This window comes from Pecten maximus, chromosome 11, assembly GCF_902652985.1.
Source record: "Pecten maximus chromosome 11, xPecMax1.1, whole genome shotgun sequence".
Lineage (NCBI taxonomy): Eukaryota > Metazoa > Mollusca > Bivalvia > Pectinida > Pectinidae > Pecten > Pecten maximus.
Genome location: NC_047025.1, coordinates 16,844,010 through 16,862,571, shown reverse-complemented (window position 1 = coordinate 16,862,571; position 18,562 = coordinate 16,844,010). Strand labels below are relative to the sequence as shown.

The 18,562-nt window shown below is 35.4% G+C and overlaps 1 protein-coding gene across 3 annotated transcripts; it reads left to right on the top strand.

The window, feature by feature from the left end:
• The first annotated feature begins 1,355 nt into the window (after window positions 1-1,355).
• On the top strand, window positions 1,356-18,282 carry LOC117338639 (lysine--tRNA ligase-like). Of its 3 annotated transcripts, XM_033899996.1 has the most exons (13): window positions 1,377-1,459; window positions 4,329-4,569; window positions 5,314-5,446; window positions 5,706-5,868; window positions 6,299-6,392; window positions 7,395-7,477; window positions 8,106-8,335; window positions 8,941-9,060; window positions 12,042-12,204; window positions 12,878-13,051; window positions 13,737-14,035; window positions 16,478-16,621; window positions 17,161-18,282. In XM_033899996.1, exons 2-13 carry the CDS (start codon window positions 4,418-4,420, stop codon window positions 17,254-17,256), a joined length of 1,851 nt encoding a protein of 616 aa, XP_033755887.1. In that variant the 5' UTR covers window positions 1,377-1,459; window positions 4,329-4,417; the 3' UTR covers window positions 17,257-18,282. The 3 variants fall into 3 exon arrangements, with proteins under 3 accessions (XP_033755889.1, XP_033755887.1, XP_033755888.1); XM_033899998.1 differs by lacking the exon at window positions 4,329-4,569 and having other exon boundaries at window positions 1,356-1,459; XM_033899997.1 differs by lacking the exons at window positions 1,377-1,459; window positions 4,329-4,569 and adding an exon at window positions 2,891-2,988.
• The last annotated feature ends 280 nt before the right edge of the window (window positions 18,283-18,562 follow it).

The following is an 18,562-nucleotide window of genomic DNA, read 5'->3' as shown; positions in this document are numbered from 1 at the left end:
TTTATAAGCTATCTTTTCTGCAATCAGCTGATGTATGTAATAAAATTATGTGCTGCCAAATATCTCTTCATTGTTGTTGTTTACTTTGTTGTTAGTGTGACTGTATATGATTCTCAACTTTAATTTACTACTTATGTTCAAATTTGGCCTTTTCCCCGACCTTAGAACTCTGGTATGAAAGAAGAGTCGACTCAATCAGGCCAGCAGGAATCGTATACCTGGGTCTCGGGCAAGATAGTCCAGTATGCTCCGTCAACTGAGTGACAGAGACAGTATTGAGCATTACATACAAGCCACTTTTACACCCCGAAGTAGGTGTGGTGTAATACATCCCTTAATTAGTAATATATTTTGATAGTTACGAATACAAAGGTCATATTTATAAAGCATTGATGTGTTAAAATGTTCAGAGATGAAGTAAGAATGCAAATTTGTGGAAAATCTTAATGTACCAGTGTGAGTTAGTTAATAGGCATAATTCGAAAGCTTTGATTGTTCAAAACTTGAAATTATCTTGAACTTTGAACTGCAGTTTTATATAGTAATTACCTTTAATCGTTCGTCGATTAAAGCATATGTTTCAGAAATATTAGATAAAGAACAAGGGACCTTTCAAAAACTTCTCAGCAATTGATATTTACCAGTAGAAATAAGACATTTTCCTGGCAATCAATCTCTTTTAGTCTGTGAGATAACTTCTCTTTTATGTTAAACAATTTAAAGATTGACATGTCTTTTAAATTAAGTCACAATACATAACTGATATACATCAATTGTTAATTAGTGATTAACTCATTTTAAAAATCTGTTGCGAAAATTATGTCAGAATAAGGCAAAATGATTATATATACACAGAAAAACCCAACAAATACTTTGTGGAGCTTTATGGTCTAGGCCAGAGCCCCACTCGATTTGCATTCTTCTCAGAAGAGAAGCTTTCTAAGATGGCATTCCGTTATATGTAAATTGAATAAAGGAGTATATAACCCAAAATAAACAAGTTTTTAAGTTTTCTCAAACACTATGACACAAACACATGCATGTATATGTCATATAACCTTCTCCAGTGAAACTCATCACTTGCACACTTAAAACATGGAGCTCATGGATGTACATACTACATATGTACATAATTGCAACATAATAGTACTACAGTAGCTGTGGTCCCTACTGACGGTGTACTCTATAAATGTATTAATGAATATGATCATATGTTGAATCTGTCATTGGAAAAATGATTCTCTCCATATTCCTTTATAACTGTTCCGGGCAAGTCTGCTTATTGACGACAAATTCTTAACTTTAGTAGTAGCCCAGAACGCATATCTACCTTACTGAAACGCTTGTCTTGTAATCTTGAGATAGTGTTGTGTAAAAACATTTCCAAGATAGAGATTTGGACACAATTGTGGCGCACGTGTGATACGGCAGAAATGGCAGAAGAAAAGATCAGCAAAAAGTGGGTATATATGTAGTTATATATGAAATTACCACTAGCTAGAGTGTTAAACATTCATGGAATACGTTGGTGAATCGAGCAAATGGTGTGAACGTTTTCATTATCTCAAAATATGCCGAACAGATTTCTACCATCACAGCCGCGACTCCTGTCACTTTCGACAGGAAAATTGCATCATTCATTGTTTACACTCATGTGATGAACATGTATGCATAGTTTGTACATGTACGTGTAAAGTTATATTATTTATTGGGGTTTGTACATAATAGCACACTGGAAAGGGAAAACACAAGCCTCTACATCTGGTATTTATAGAAAACATATAAACTCACAGTACTCTACAAGAAGGGATTAATATTTTGTTCTTTAAACATGTAACACTAACCAGATGCAGACGCCTGTGAGAGAAATCGAAGCAGACAGTAAAGAAAGCTAAGGCATGCAGGAGAGCAGATATTTTTGTCTCCTCAATTTTGCAAGACCAGTGTGCATATTTAAGACATCAAAATTTAAGTATTTAATTGATATCCACACCTCTTTGTATTAACAACTTTTAAAAGTGTTGATGATTTTCCCTGATTTTATAACTTGGATATCATTGAAAATGGGGAAAATATAAAAATGGTCATGATTAAACAAAAGTTGTTTATTATAACATTAAGAGATGATATCAATCTATTTAAAACATACCAATCAAATAGATTAAATTATCAAATTTTAATGTTTTATATAAATCACAATTACCACACTCGATCATATAATTGGAATAGTTTGTTTCTCTGAGGAAGTTCCTATGTAAATGGGTATGTGTCTTTAAACATCATTTGATCCTCTAGATTTCTGGAAAAAGTTATTTGACTTCTGAAATTGCTAAAAGTTGGTGTCAACTGGTCCGGATCCAGAGTGCCAATTATTTAGTTGCTGAATGTCTTACTATATATATATGTATTTACATTCAGATGTTGTTCTATAGATGGCCTGAGTAGTTCTAGTTACTGTTGTAGCGAAAAAAGCATTTGACACTTTTTGAGTGTCAAATGCTTTTCCGCTACAACAGTTGCTAGCTTATATTAGTTCCAAAGTGACATATGACACCACGCATAGGCAAATAGTCAAGGCTGGCATAAAAATGATAACCTAATATAACGCCAGAGGTCATTTACACCACCTCATGATGCAATTCAACTGTAATGCTTGCATAGAGCTACAGTATATATTTACCGTAGGGTGGTGAAGATGTTGTAATTAGAAGAAATCGTTGTTCGGTCTTTTGATGAATTTTGATTGTGAAATATTGCCCCTATAAGAGAGAAGAAATGTAGATTTATCTGCTGAATGCTGCTGCATAAGCATGATAGGAACACATTGTAGATGGCTGCAATTAGAAATGTCTAGTTGATTTTATGAATAGCAAGCTAATTTTGAAAAAAAGATATAGAGTAGAATATGGAAACAGTTTCTATGGATCAAGATTTAGCTTCAGTTACCTTAAAAAGTACTGAAGCTTCAAACTCTCTCCCAAGCAATGAGTAAGTACATTTGTATATAATGTTCAGTTGACCTTTTAATTGACAGCTAGCTATAGGTTCTAACAAATAGGAAGGATCAAAACATGTGTAATAGACATTTATGTCCGTGTAAAACAAGAGTCTGGGCTAATTCTTGGAAACCCAAAATGGACAATATTAATCAATAATGAATATATACTTTCAAGGTTTAACTGCAAAACATTAAAATCTTTTTGTCCCATAAATGGACTTCAAAATCTAAACTCAATGCAGACCTGAAGGTTCTAAAGAAAATGCAACATAGTGTAATATATTGTACTGTTAATTAAGTGTTTGACCGTCCTGGAGTCACCTCGTCCGGTTGGATTCTTTCACTGGAATAGTCATAATACACTTATACAATTTATTAATGGTTACTTGTAAATGTACATATCAACTACAATAATAGTAGTAGTCAGTACAAAACTTAAGTTCTACCATATTGTAAGTGTCACATGGTTCGTACAGAAAAGTGCTGGAATTTGGGATCTATACGTATACTGGAAAAGTGCTGGAATTTGCATATGAGTTCTTGTAAAGTACTAGAATTTATACTTACTGGCCCTAAACATGCTTTTTCAGATTCCTTAAAAATGAGTGCATGTAAATTATCACAAAAATTTTTAATCGTAAGCACAATTTACTTAATTTTTAATAATATCCAGATTCTGGTGTTTCTCAATTTTCGGTGATATACACGTGTATATTCAGATTCCAGTGTTTGGTTTATATAAATAACAAGTCCAATCTTGTGATACCTTTACTTGAATGACACAATTTTGTTATTGTTATCATGATCAGACAAAAATTACCTCAATTCCAAACAATTTTGGGCAAAAATTGCATCTTTTGGAAATTGAGAAAAAGTGCTTGAATGTTTCCTTGAAAAATCTACAAACCATGTGTCATCTCATTCTCCTTGTCTTTAATATAATTTAAAAAACTGATACATTGTTGGTTTATCAGATGTTTACAGTAAGATGTTTGTAATAATTATGAAACCATTTCATTGATGTTTTGAAATGAATTTACCTGTTAGTTTCAAACTAATGCATTACTATATGTACTATATGATTGGGCTGGCTGTGGGACCTTTTCATTGTTCAGCCATTTGCAGAAACAGCTATTTTTATATCTATAACAATGATTGAATTTAATTGCTGCAAGAACATGGTAAGTGTTTCTAACAAAATTACCAAAAGCCTGTTAGATAGGGATATCTATTAAATTTACCATAGTCAGACATTAAGTTCAGTATATATATAAGCTGCTGAAGTGTAAAGTGGTGTTTTGTAAAGCAATTTTTCCTTGTGTATTTATAGGAGCAAGGACACAAGATCGCTATGACTTGAACTATTTTAGACATCTCCCTTTGGGTGTTAATCTACAGAGTACTAGTGGGAGGGACAAGATGTTTGTTTACGTTATGAAGAGAATCCCCCCTTTGGTGCCTCGCCTATTCAAAATTCTCACCATCGAGACGATGGGTTACAGATCTGCCAATCCTTTTCCTACAATAAATCAGTTCCATACATCAGCATCCCACAATTTCATGTGCTCCAGGTACGATGTTTGTGGTTATTTTTGTATATATTCAAATGAATTTTTTGGCTTTTGGGGACTTTAGTCTACAAACATGTTTTCTGTTTTCATTTTAATGTGAGAACTTTTGGATCATATTACATTGGGGAAAAACCCATTCATTTCCCATTGGGAGTAATGGAATTACAATTTCCATTGGGAGTATCCAAAATTTAAAAAAAACAAACTACAGTACACTGTTGCATGAGTCATTTTCGAAGGAAACACATTTTTTTTACAATTTTTGGTCCTGTACACTGTACACTGTATATGGATATTTCTGGAAAATGGAATTTGTAGTCTAGGTCCAACATATAAACCAACCATTCAGTAATATCAAAATTTGATTTGTAAAGTAATTCCAGCATATTATTATTAATTCTGGCCCATTTTCATAGTGGCTAGATTAACTTTTAAAGACCTATAATACATTAATGTACTGCCTAATCATGAGCATGTTTAATAATACTACATGTAGTAGTTATTTTGGGTTCAAGCTCATTAAAGTCTGTTCTCGCATGCAGCTGGAACTGTTAAAATATATCGGAACTTGAACAGGTTACACTTACTGTTATATATATTTTTTTTTTTCTCTTTTTTGTTTTTGTTTTTTTTTTTGCATATTTAAATATGCACTTAAAATTTTAAAATTTTCTAAGTCAAGATTAAAATAGATATTACATGTATATTAAATAATCAATTTTTGAATATTTTCTTTTATTATAGTGAGCTTAAGCGGCGCTTGAAGGCAGAGAAAAAGGAACAGGAAAAGAAAGAAAAGGAAAAGGAAAAGAAGGCAGGAGAGACCCAGAAAGATGCAAAGCCGAAATCACAGGATGATGATGAGATTGATGCAAATGTAAGAAAAGATACTAGGAGCTATTGCAGACATTTGGGAATTGCATGTGTACAATGCTTTTATTGCTGCTATAGATACACTTCTTTGATTTGTCTGGCTTCTTATTAGGTTATTCATACTTCATGATCACTAAATACTTAGATTAGAAACATATCTTTCAGACAGAGATATGGCAGGGTTATATGTTAATGTCTTGAATTATAATGAGTGTATCAATATTTTAAGCCTTTATATGAATGATTATTGTTACTGTTGGCAGGAATACTTTGCTCTGCGCTCCAACTCTGTGCGCCAATGGAAGGAAAACAATGAGAACCCTTACCCTCACAAATTTCATGTCAGTATATCACTGACAGAATTTATAGAGAAGTACAATGATATCAACTCTGGCGAGATACTGGAGAACACTGTCAGTGTGTCTGGTAAGTCAAATGATATATGTTAGATAATAGTGGCTCTTGTTTATGTTGTGACCATCACAGGAATAAGTCCTGTTTTTGAATAATATAGGAGAGTTTTATATTCTGAAGAAATTGGATGAACATTTTCTTCTTAGTACAAGTGTTAAGGTTGATTCTGCAAACTTCATTAAAATTTTCAGTAAATTTTATATATATGCCAAGTCTTTCACTGAAGCTATCTTAATTTGCTGCCATGGTCTATCGTCAGTTACCCACGGTCGTTTAAACCTCACTATGCTAAGTATAGTATAGCATAGTGCGATTGACCTTGGGTATCTGACGATGCCATGGTCAAAAATGATAGTTTTTACATTTTTGTAAAAAATGAAATAGTATGTCAAATTTCATTAATATTTCATATTTATTTGATATGTGACATATGTATTTACAGGCCGCCTCCATTCCAAGAGAATGCAGGGTCCAAAGTTGATCTTTTATGATCTCAGAGGAGAGGGATTCAAAATACAGATAATGGCCAATGCCAAGTAAGTATAAATGTGCTAATAAAGTATATGTGACTGGTGGTCAATTTTACATATAAATCTTGATTGATATGAGTTTCCCTTTAACTTTTATGTTTTGTGGAGGATTATATTTTAGATTAATCAAGATGGGATTTGATCTAAAACGAGTAACTGAGTTAGGAAAGCCTATGGTTCAGAAAACCTACTTGGGTTAAAAATTATATGCAAAGCATATGAAACATCACTATGCAATAGTATGCATATTAGACTAGAGGTAATCTAACTGTTTTCCTTTGTTCTTATATCTGGTGCAAGAGCTGTTGTTGTACAGCTGTTGACGAATTTTTTTGGATATTGATTAAGAAACATTCTAGTTTACATAATGCAAGTACATTGTAATTTCTATCTTGCCTCTTGAAGAGAAAGGGAGCTTAGTTTGTCACCCTGGCGTCAGCATCAGCGTTGGTTTCAAAATTCTAAATTTTTTGTGCAAGTTTTGAAAGGCATCAGTAAACCCCTTTATAAGTGTTCTATGGTTCCAATATTCGGTTTAAGGGTTACTATTCAAACTACTATTTCCTAGAGTAAACCTGTGTTTCATAATAATGATCATTTCAATCCTTTCAACAATGTTAATGCAAAATTTAATTCAAACAATGTCTGTTTTATCTTTAAATATTGCAATATTTTTGTTGGTAAAATATCGGTGAACATGTATTCCAATATAGATTCAAGCTGGTGAACTCGCCCCTAAATTCTAGTGTGAGGTATACTATAGTGATGTACAATTTGAAGTGAGCTTTGTACTGATGGTGAACTGGCCCCTAAATTCTTGTGTGAGGTATAGTGATGTACAATGCGAAGTGAGCTTTGTACTGATGGTGAACTGGCCCCTAAATTCTAGTGTGAGGTATAGTGATATACAATGTGAAGTGAGCTTTGTACTGATGACACTGACAGTATTATTTCATATTTTCAAAACTCAAGACCTTTTTCAGGGTATGACTTTTAATTGTGTTTTAGGCATTATGAATCTGAGGAGGCATACTTGGATATTAACGACAAATTACGGCGTGGAGATATTGTAGGAGTTGAGGGAAAGCCAGGTAGGTTCATATAGATTCAGAAATACAAGTTAACAATTACAGGTATGAGAATTTCCAGATAAAAGTCTGATTTCAGACTCTTTTCTCATGTTGGCTGTAATGTTAATTTTAATATTTCATCATAGAAAACACACTATAAATTGGGATTTCAGACTTTTTTACATTCGGCTACTCTCATGGCTCTCATCCCTGCAATTAAAATCATATTAAAGTCAAACATCATGTACATGTACTAATTGTTGTTTGGGCAAAAACAACGCAAGAATAAGATGTGAAAAAACGATCAAGAATAAGTGATAAATCACTCTGTATACAAATGCTTGTATAAGACAGCCTGTTCTGTCCAGAGTTTGGTTGGTCATTTAAGTCTGTTTATTCCAGTTGGACTTGCTGTATAATATAAAGAATGGAGTGTAGTAAGGGGGCGATAACTCTGTTATCATTCCTTACAGAACGTAATAAAAAAAAGTATGGGCTAATTCGCCCATTTTGCCGGCTATTGTAGCGATTTGAGAGTGGAAAAAATGGCACATACAATTTTAATGGTTTATTCCAGTGGACTTGCTGTACGATATATATAAAGTTATCCCACATTAAATTATGATACATACTTTGTTCCTATGTACAGGTAAGACAAAGAAAGGTGAGCTGAGTATAGTGCCAACCAAAATGATTCTCCTGACGCCGTGTCTTCATCAGCTACCACATCTCTTTTATGGAGTGAAGAACAAGGAGACCCGCTTCAGACAGCGATACCTTGATCTCATCATCAATGAAACCACAAGGCAGAAATTCATTACCAGAGCAAAAATTATAAATTATATGCGAAAGTTTCTAGACGAGATGGGATTTCTCGAGGTGAGATATGATATAATAATCAGATTATTTTTGTTTCATTTGGTCAAATATTAAAAACAGTATTTACATGAAGCCATTGATATCAATAATTCTCTTCTATACCTGAACATAATTTGGGACTGCTATGAATATAAATCCAATGTATCAGGGTGAGAAAAAACCCAGGTCCGATGGCCTGGGGCCAGTAGATTTAGTCTGTGAGCAAGTAAATATTGGTGACTACTTGCCCGATTGGCAAGTGCAAAGTATCTCAATTTTTTTACCTTTCCCCTAGAATAATTGAAGATATTACTAATTCAGTTTAATTGGACCACTATGTTTCACCTTTGGGCAAGTACTTTTGAGCCCAAACTTGCCCGAAGGACCAGTGATGCTGGAATTGTTCTTTCTGCCCTGTGTATAGTGTAATCAGTCATAATGATGTAAAGACAGATTTAAGTGTCCATGTGAAGACTAGGATAGAGAGTTGGTCATACTTGTGAGAATTACTCGCGTAACAGTTGTAGGAAAGCCTACCGAGGAATGCAGATGATTTATAAAAGATACTTAATTAAGTCTGTAGATATTGTTCACCATGGCTATGATTCGCTTCCTCTTTCGATCAGGTGGAGACCCCATTGATGAACATGATACCCGGTGGTGCTACAGCTAAACCTTTTGTCACTCATCACAATGACCTCAACATGGACCTCTTCATGAGAGTAGCACCTGAGCTTTATCTCAAGGTACGTGTACAAAGCTAGAAGGGATTGCCAGTTACATGGCTGTTTAATGTTGTGTTGGTAAAATGTTGAAAGTCAGTATTTTTAGGTCATCTGACCCGAAGGGTCAGGATGACCTATAGTCATCATGCTTCGTCCGTCGTCGTGCGCCGTCCGCCGTGCGTCGTGCGTAAACTTTTCACATTTCAAACTTCTTCTCAAGTTCCACCAGTGGGATTGAGCTGAAACTTGCCTGAAATGATCCTGAGATGGTCCTGACCAAGTGTTGTTATTTTTCGTGTAGGTCCGAAATCCAAGATGGCCGCCATTTTGAAAACACATTTTAAACTTCTTCTCATGTTCCACCAGTGCTATTGAGCTGAAACTTGCCTGAAATGATCCTGAGATGGTCCTGACCAAGTGTTGTTATTTTTCGGGTCGGTCCGAAATCCAAGATGGCCGCCATAGCCGCCATCTTGAAAAACACATTTTAAACTTCTTCTCAAGTTCCACCAGTGCTATTGGGCTGAAATTTGCCTGAAATGATCCTGATATGATGCCGACCAAGTGTTGTTATTTTTCGGGTCGGTCCAAAATCCAAGATGGCCGCCGTGGCCGCCATCTTGAAAAACACATTTTAAACTTCTTCTCCAGTTCCACCAGTGCTATTAATCTGAAACTTGCCTGAAATGATCCTGATATGATCCTGACAAAGTGTTGTTATTTTTTGGGTCAGTCCGAAATCCAAGATGGCCGCCATAGCCGCCATCTTGAAAAACACATTTTAAACTTCTTCTCCAGTTCCACCAGTGCTATTGGGCTGAAACTTGCCTGAAATGATCCTGCTATGATGCCGACCAAGTGTTGTTATTTTTTGGGTTGGTCTGAAATCCAAGATGGCCGCCATAGCCTCCATCTTGAAAAACACATTTTAAACTTCTTCTCCAGTTCCACCAGTTCTATTGAGCTGAAACTTGCCAGAAATGATCCTGAAATGGTCCTGACCAAGTGTTGTTATTTTTAGGTCATCTGACCCGAAGGGTCAGGATGACCTATAGTCATCATGCTTCGTCCGTCGTCGTGCGCCGTCCGCCGTGCGCCGTCCGCCGTGCGCCGTGCGTAAACTTTTCACATTTCAAACTTCTTCTCAAGTTCCACCAGTGGGATTGAGCTGAAACTTACCTGAAATGATGCTGGGATGGTCCTGACCAAGTGTTGTTATTTTTCGGGTCGGTCTGAAATCCAAGATGGCCGCCACAACTGCCATTTTGAAAACACATTTTAAACTTCTTCTCAAGTTCCACCAGTGCTATTGAGCTGAAACTTGCCTGAAATGATCCTGAGATGATCCCGACCAAGTGTTGTTATTTTTCGGGTCGGTCCGAAATCCAAGATGGCCGCCATAGCCGCCATCTTGAAAAACACATTTTAAACTTCTTCTCAAGTTCCACCAGTGCTATTGAGCTGAAACTTTCCGGAAATGATCCTAATATGATCCCGACCAAGTGTTGTTATTTTTTCGGGTCAGTCTGAAATCCAAGATGGCCGCCACAGCCGCCATTTTGAAAACACATTTGAAACTACTTCTCAAGTTCCACTGTTGAGATTGAGCTGAAACTTGCCTGAAATGATCCTAGGATGGTCCTGAGGAAGTGTTGTTATTTTTCAGGCCTGTCAGAAATCCAAGATGGCCGCCATGGCAACCATCTTAAAAAAACACATTTTAAACTTCTTCTCCAGTTCCACTGGTGCCATTGAGCTGGAAATTGGTGAGGATGTTAAGGAAGGAGAGCCAACAAAGTGTTGTTATTTTTCAGCTTCGTAAAAACTTTGACATGGCAGCCATGGCGGCCATTTTGTAACATGATTGCGCAATCATGGTTTTCCTTAACAACACCTAATTCAAACTTCTTCTCAAACTCCACCATTGGGATTCAGTTCTTACTTACTAAAAATGATCCTGAGGTGGTTCTGACCAAGGCTTATTTTTCGGATCAGTCAGAAATCCAAGATGGCCGCCACAGCCGGCATTTTGAAAACACATTTGAAACTTCTTCTCAAGTTCAACTGGTGAGATTGAACTGAAACTTGCCTGAAATGATCCTTGGATGGTCCTGATTTTTATAATTTGTTGAGTCAGTCAGAAATCCAAGATGGCTGCCATGGCAACCATTTTGAAAAACACATTTTTTACTTCTTTCCAGTTCCACAAGTGCCATTGAGCTAGAAATTTGTGAGAATGTAATGAAGGAAAGCCAGCAAATTGTTGTTATTTTTTGGCCTTTTGGGTAAAACTTTGACATGACAGCCATGGCGGCCATTTTGTAACATGCGCAATCATGGTTCTTCTGATCAACACCTATTTCAAACTTCTTCTCAAATTCCACCAGTGGGATTTAGTTTTAACTTACCAGAAATGATTCTAAGATGGTCCTGGCCAAGTGTTATTTATTTGGTCAGTCAGAAACCCAAGATGGCCACCATAGCCAACAGTGCCTCTAAACCTGCTACAGAGAATGCATACTACAATAATATAAGGGTCTTTAATTTAGAGTCAGATGACCGTTAAGGCCCCTGGGCCTCTTGTTATTACATATGAGTTTTTATTTAACGTGTCTTAAAAGTTTTTATTTTTGCTAGCTAAGGCTATTAACAAAAATTTTAAGATGAGTTTCATGAAATCCCATGTAAAATGAAAAAAAAATATTTGGAATACTTTTATCACATAACTCTAGAAACTTGCATTTAAGTCTAAATGTGGAGGACTTAATCAAACGAAGACCTCCATTTTTGTGCATCATTCACAATTCACAATGTCAGATCATTGTCCATATTATGACATCACAATGGATTTCCAACTGGTGCAGCAAAAGACAAATGCTCCAGGGTATATTACACTAGTTACATTTGCAAATATATTACACTGACAAATTCACTGGATAACAGAACAATTATGTGGTATGATATGTAACGTCTACTAACGAGAGACCAATTTTATGTTACAGATGTTAGTTGTTGGTGGTATAGATCGGGTGTATGAAATTGGCCGACAGTTCAGAAACGAGGGAATCGACCTTACACATAACCCTGAGTTTACAACCTGTGAGTTTTATATGGCCTACGCTGATTATGAGGACCTCATGAAGATCACAGAACAACTTTTATCAGGTAAGGTGTAGCATACCTGTTGAGATGTTTGAGCTTTGTATATTATCCTCAAGTATGTAAAATTCTGGTTTCATGCCCAACTACTGTAAACATACTCAAAATTTAACGAATAACCTTTTAACAGATCAGCAGAGTGATGAATTGGAACACCCACTATACTTCCTATAAAATGTTACAGAAACTGAAATTACTGTAATTATCATTTAGAAGAATACTTTTTAGTGCAATAAGCTTTAAATTAAGATTACTGATAAAATGGGTACATTTCCAGTACTGTAAAAGATATTTATGTTGACAGTAGCTATACAGTGTTAGGACGTTTGATTACTGCATCAATTTCTTGACAACATACCACAATCTCTATTCTGTGTCACCAGGCACCAGATTTATGTTGACAGTAGCTATACAGTGTTAGGACGTTTGATTACTGTGTCATTTTCTTGACATCATACCACAATCTCTATTCCGTGTCACCAGGCACCAGTATTTACAAAATTCATTATATATTGGATGGTAGGACATTGTATACTGAAGTTAGGACATATGACTGACTTTGTACTGTGTTTCTGTCATTTGACTGGAGGAATCTAGGTCGTATGTCGTCCAAGGTCACAAGGTTGTATGTCGGCCAAATTGGTTGTGTAGTATAATGATCTATTTATTTACCTTCCAGGTATGGTGAAGTATGTGACAGGAGGGTACAAAGTAAAGTACCACCCTGAGGGGCCAGAGGGACCAGAATGGGAGGTAGACTACTCCCCACCCTTTAAGAGAGTCAGTATGATCTCGGAGCTTGAGAAAATCCTGGATGTTAAGTTCCCTCCGGCCACAGAGTTTGGCTCAGATGGTAGGTAACTTTAATTTGCTCTCCAGGAAGAATTAGCTTAGGACTGTTTCAAAATTATCCATGTGGGAGAGATAGCAGGATGTGTATTTAAAGACCCTACCACCCATCAAGAATTTAAACATAATTGATATATTCAAGGAAATCTGGCTTTTCCCTTCACCAACCATCAAATTTTAATGCAAATGCCCCCCACACAGATAATTCTGGAATAGCCCTGATGTCAGTACCTCCCACCCCTCTCGCACAGATAATTCTGGAATAGCCCTGATGTCAATACCTCCCACCCCTATCCACACAGATAATTCTGAAATAGCCCTGATGTCAGTACCTCCCATCTCTCCCACACAAATAATTCTGAAATAGCCATTATGATTTTTTCACACCATCAATTATAATAGATAACTTTAATCTGTGAAGAATTGGTCCAATGAAAAGTAGTACACATAATGAAATCTGAAAATCAATTGTCTGTCAAAATTAAGAAAAAGATATCCAGCATTTGATTTGTGTCATGACGATTTAAAAATTAACAAAATATTTTGTTAGGGCTAATAGCTGCAATGAAGTGATGTTGAACTCCATGGCTTTATATGCTTTTAGTGCAAATTATGTTGCAATGAATTTGATTAATCGACTTAATAATAAGAATATTTTTTACCTACAAATGTTAAATTATATTTTCCAGGAACAAAGAAGTTTTTAGATGATCTCTGTGTCAAACATGGAGTTGATTGTTCTCCACCAAGAACAGCAGCTCGGTTACTTGACAAACTGGTGGGAGAGTATATCGAGGAGAAGTGTATCAACCCTACATACATCATAGATCATCCACAGGTCATGAGTCCTCTAGCCAAGTGGCATAGGACAATCCCTGGGCTAACTGAGAGGTTTGAACTGTTTACATGTAAGAAAGAAATCTGCAACGCCTACACAGAATTGAACGACCCTGTGGTACAGAGGGAGAGATTTGCACAGCAAGCACAGGTATGTTGTTTTTAAGTAATGCACGATTTGAGAGGAAGATTTCCAAATTTGTTGGTTTTTGAATTCATTTAATCTTACATTTTAAAGTTAAATTTATGACACAAACAGCTTAATAATAACTACTCAATTTTAATGCCAAAAGTCAAAATTTCATAATTTGTTACACAACATTGCAGTAATGTGAATATAGTATAAATGTAAGATTATAAGTTTATACATTTAATATTCAACTATTGATAACAGTTGAATATAAAGATACATGAACAAAATTGAGTTTGATCATCTTTTTTATAGCTGAAAGTTTACTAATGTAAACATGCAACTTGGTGTCAGACCTTTAGACATGTGTTCTTGAACTTTGTTTTATATCTGTGACTTGGTGACTGTTATACCTGTGTTTTGTAACTTTGTACCATATCTGTGACTTGGTGACTGTTATTCCTGTGTTTTGTAACTTTGTACCATATCTGTGACTTGGTGACTGTTATACCTGTGTTTTGTAACTTTGTACTATATCTGTGACTTGGTGACCGTTATACCTGTGTTTTATAAGTTTGTACTATATCTGTGACTTGGTGACCATTATATATACCTGTGTTTTGTAACTTTGTACTATATCTGTGACTTGGTGACAGTTACACCTGTGTTTTGTAACTTTGTACTATATCTGTGACTTGGTGACCTTTATACCTGTGTTTTGTAACTTTGTACTATATCTGTGACTTGGTGACTGTTTTACCTGTGTTTTGTAACTTTGTACTATATCTGTGACTTGGTGACCGTTACACCTGTGTTTTGTAACTTTGTACTATATCTGTGACCAGGTGACCTTCGTACCTGTGTTTTGTAACTTTGTACTGTATCTGTGACTTGGTGACCGTTATACCTGTGTTTTGTAACTTTGTACTTTATCTGTGACTTGGTGATCGTTATACCTGTGTTTTGTAACTTTGTACTATATCTGTGACTTGGTGATCGTTATACCTGTGTTTTGTAACTTTGTACTATATCTGTGACTTGGTGACAGTTATACCTGTGTTTTGTAACGTTGTAATCTATCTGTGACTTGGTGACCGTTATACCTGTGTTTTGTAACTTTGTACTATATCTGTGACTTGGTGACTGTTATACCTGTGTTTTGTAACTTTGTACTATATCTGTGACTTGGTGACCGTTATACCTGTGTTTTATAAGTTTGTACTATATCTGTGACTTGGTGACCATTATATATACCTGTGTTTTGTAACTTTGTACTATATCTGTGACTTGGTGATCGTTATACCTGTGTTTTGTAACTTTGTACTATAACTGTGACTTGGTGACCATTATACCTGTGTTTTGTAACTTTGTACTATAACTGTGACTTGGTGACCTTCGTACCTGTGTTTTGTAACTTTGTACTATATCTGTGACTTGGTGACCGTTATACCTGTGTTTTGTACCTTTGTACTATATCTGTGACTTGGTGACCGTTTTACCTGTGTTTTGTAACTTTGTACTATATCTGTGACTTGGTGATCGTTATACCTGTGTTTTGTAACTTTGTACTATATCTGTGACTTGGTGATCGTTATACCTGTGTTTTGTAACTTTGTACTATATCTGTGACTTGGTGACTGTTATACCTGTGTTTTGTAACTTTGTACTATATCTGTGACTTGGTGACCTTTGTTTTGTAACTTTGTACTATATCTGTGACTTGGTGACTGTTTTACCTGTGTTTTGTAACTTTGTACTATATCTGTGACTTGGTGACCGTTATACCTGTGTTTTGTAATACTGTACTATATCTGTGACTTGGTGACCTTCGTACCTGTGTTTTGTAACTTTGTACTATATCTGTGACTTGGTGACCGTTATACCTGTGTTTTGTAACTTTGTACTATATCTGTGACTTGGTGACTGTTATACCTGTGTTTTGTAACTTTGTACTATATCTGTGACTTGGTGACCTTCGTACCTGTGTTTTGTAACTTTGTACTATATCTGTGACTTGGTGACCTTTATACCTGTGTTTTGTAACTTTGTACTATATCTGTGACTTGATGACAGTTATACCTGTGTTTTGTAATACTGTACTGTATCTGTGACTTGGTGACCGTTATACCTGTGTTTTGTAACTTTGTACTATATCTGTGACCAGGTGACCTTCGTACCTGTGTTTTGTAACTTTGTACTATATCTGTGACTTGTGACCGTTTCCTGTGTTTTGTAACTTTGTACGATATCTGTGACTTGGTGAGCGTTATAACCTGTGTTTTGTAACTTTGTACTATATATGTGACTTGGTGACCGTTTATACCTGTGTTTTGTAACTTTGTACTATATCTGTGACTTGGTGATCGTTATACCTGTGTTTTGTAACTTTGTACTATATCTGAGACCAGGTGACCTTCGTACCTGTGTTTTGTACCTTGTACTATATCTGTGACTCTGTTACAGGATAAGGCTGCTGGTGATGATGAGGCCATGTACGTAGATGATAACTTCTGTACATCCCTGGAGTATGGACTACCTCCCACAGCAGGCTGGGGTATGGGTATAGACAGGCTCTGTATGTTCCTGTCAGATTCCAATAACATCAAGGTATGTGGTACTGTTAATTTCTATGATTTCATGTCAAATGAAAAGGTGACAAAATTTTGATAGTGATTCATTCACTCTCGCATATCATCATTCAACTACAGATTTGTTTTCATAAAATATCCCTTGAAGAATTTTTCAGGTTTTAATATTAAAATCTTTTTGGCATGTTTAGTATCAATTTTCTTAATTTTGGCCAATTTGTTGATTAATCATTAAGGGGATGCTGGAAGTTTATTGGATGAATAGTTTGATTTAGTTGAGATTTGTCCAGTATACTTAAAAGCAAGTTCCTTGCTTGCTGTTCAAATTGGAAATAATCAATTAGAATTTTGCAATAGACTCTATAATACAACAATGAATATACTGCATTCAACAATGGGTCACAGATGGGGCATATTGACAAATTATTGCAACACGTTACAGATTTCTGACAAGGAATTACCTGTCACTTTAATAGTCAGGATTGATTTTAAAACATTGCTGTCACTTTATGGTGATTAATGTTATATCTCATTTCTGTGAATGTTTCATTCCTTCAGGAGGTGCTGCTCTTCCCTGCTATGAAACCTGACGACCAGAAGAAGGGAACAACAGAAGGAGAGGAATCTCCAGCTGATAAAGCACCTGCATCGTGAAATAGAGTTATCTTTCTTAGGATTAAACCCCAATTATGATCCCAGATAATTACCAAAGGAGGAAAAAATAGTTGTTTCATTCTAAATACAGATTTATCTACAAGTGCAAAGATGATTAATTAGTGAGAAGAGGCACAAATTTAAAGTCTTTTTAATAATTATTTATAAAGACACCAACCATATAATGGTCGCTGTTCCTTTCACAAATTTAGTACTCAAGGAATAAATCAATAAATCGATCATCAAAGCTTAAGTAATCTAATGAAATATATACTGGCCCCATTCTGGTGGGAATGAAATCTTTCTCTACTGTTTGAAAAGTAAATCTCCACCTAATAGATAATACTCTCAACTGTCAAATCCTTTACAAGCATACGATGTGAACATACAAGAATATTACCCAAATGGTTGATATTTTATTATCAATGTTGTAAAATTAGGAAATTTATTTTTCTTTCGTCTTTTCACTCCTCTAGACTCTTTAATATTCAGGTGGGTGGTATAGGTCAGTTGTCTCATCAATCAATTTAGAGCCCCCTAAGAAGATGATAACATGATTACTGCTAGTCCTCTCTGTTATAATACATGTACATTAAGTAGAGATAAATTGACTTTTGACTCATAGTTATTTAACTTAATGAGAAGTTCTGTAAAGAGAACATTGGTGCACTGAAAATCTGTCTTTACTTGTGTGCATATCAGAAAAGAATTTATGGTTCTTGATGCAATATGTTTGATGAAATGATTTTCAATTTTCTACATGTTCAACAATCGGATTCGATATCTTACACTAGATTTGTTTCATTATGCTGTAAGAGCATTTAGTGAGACATTGTATGTAATATGATATAATGGTATGGGTGCACAGTGCTGTCATGTTTCAGGACATTTTATAACAACGGTCAGCTCAGATATTTGTTATCAAGTAATGCTGACACATTTTGTGTGTAAGTTATTGTCATGAACATTTCACTGATTTGTTTGTTTATTCCTGATGACATATTAAAAGTGCTTTATTTAACAGTGTTTTTTGTTTTAACTCATTTGTACATATATATGTGACATGTTTTCACTATTCATCCTGCAACTGGTACCGAATTGTCGGGATACACCCACCATATATATTTTTGCTGTATATGGCAGTGACAAAAAACAGCTGTATTTCAGAATCTTAGCATGTGTCAATTTGACTGACCTACTTCCAATTGAAACAACATTTAAAAGGCGAACATGTTTGGGACATTGTTGATTTTTGATGACTGTTGCATGATAAATAGAATACATGGCCATGGTCAGTGTCTTAAAA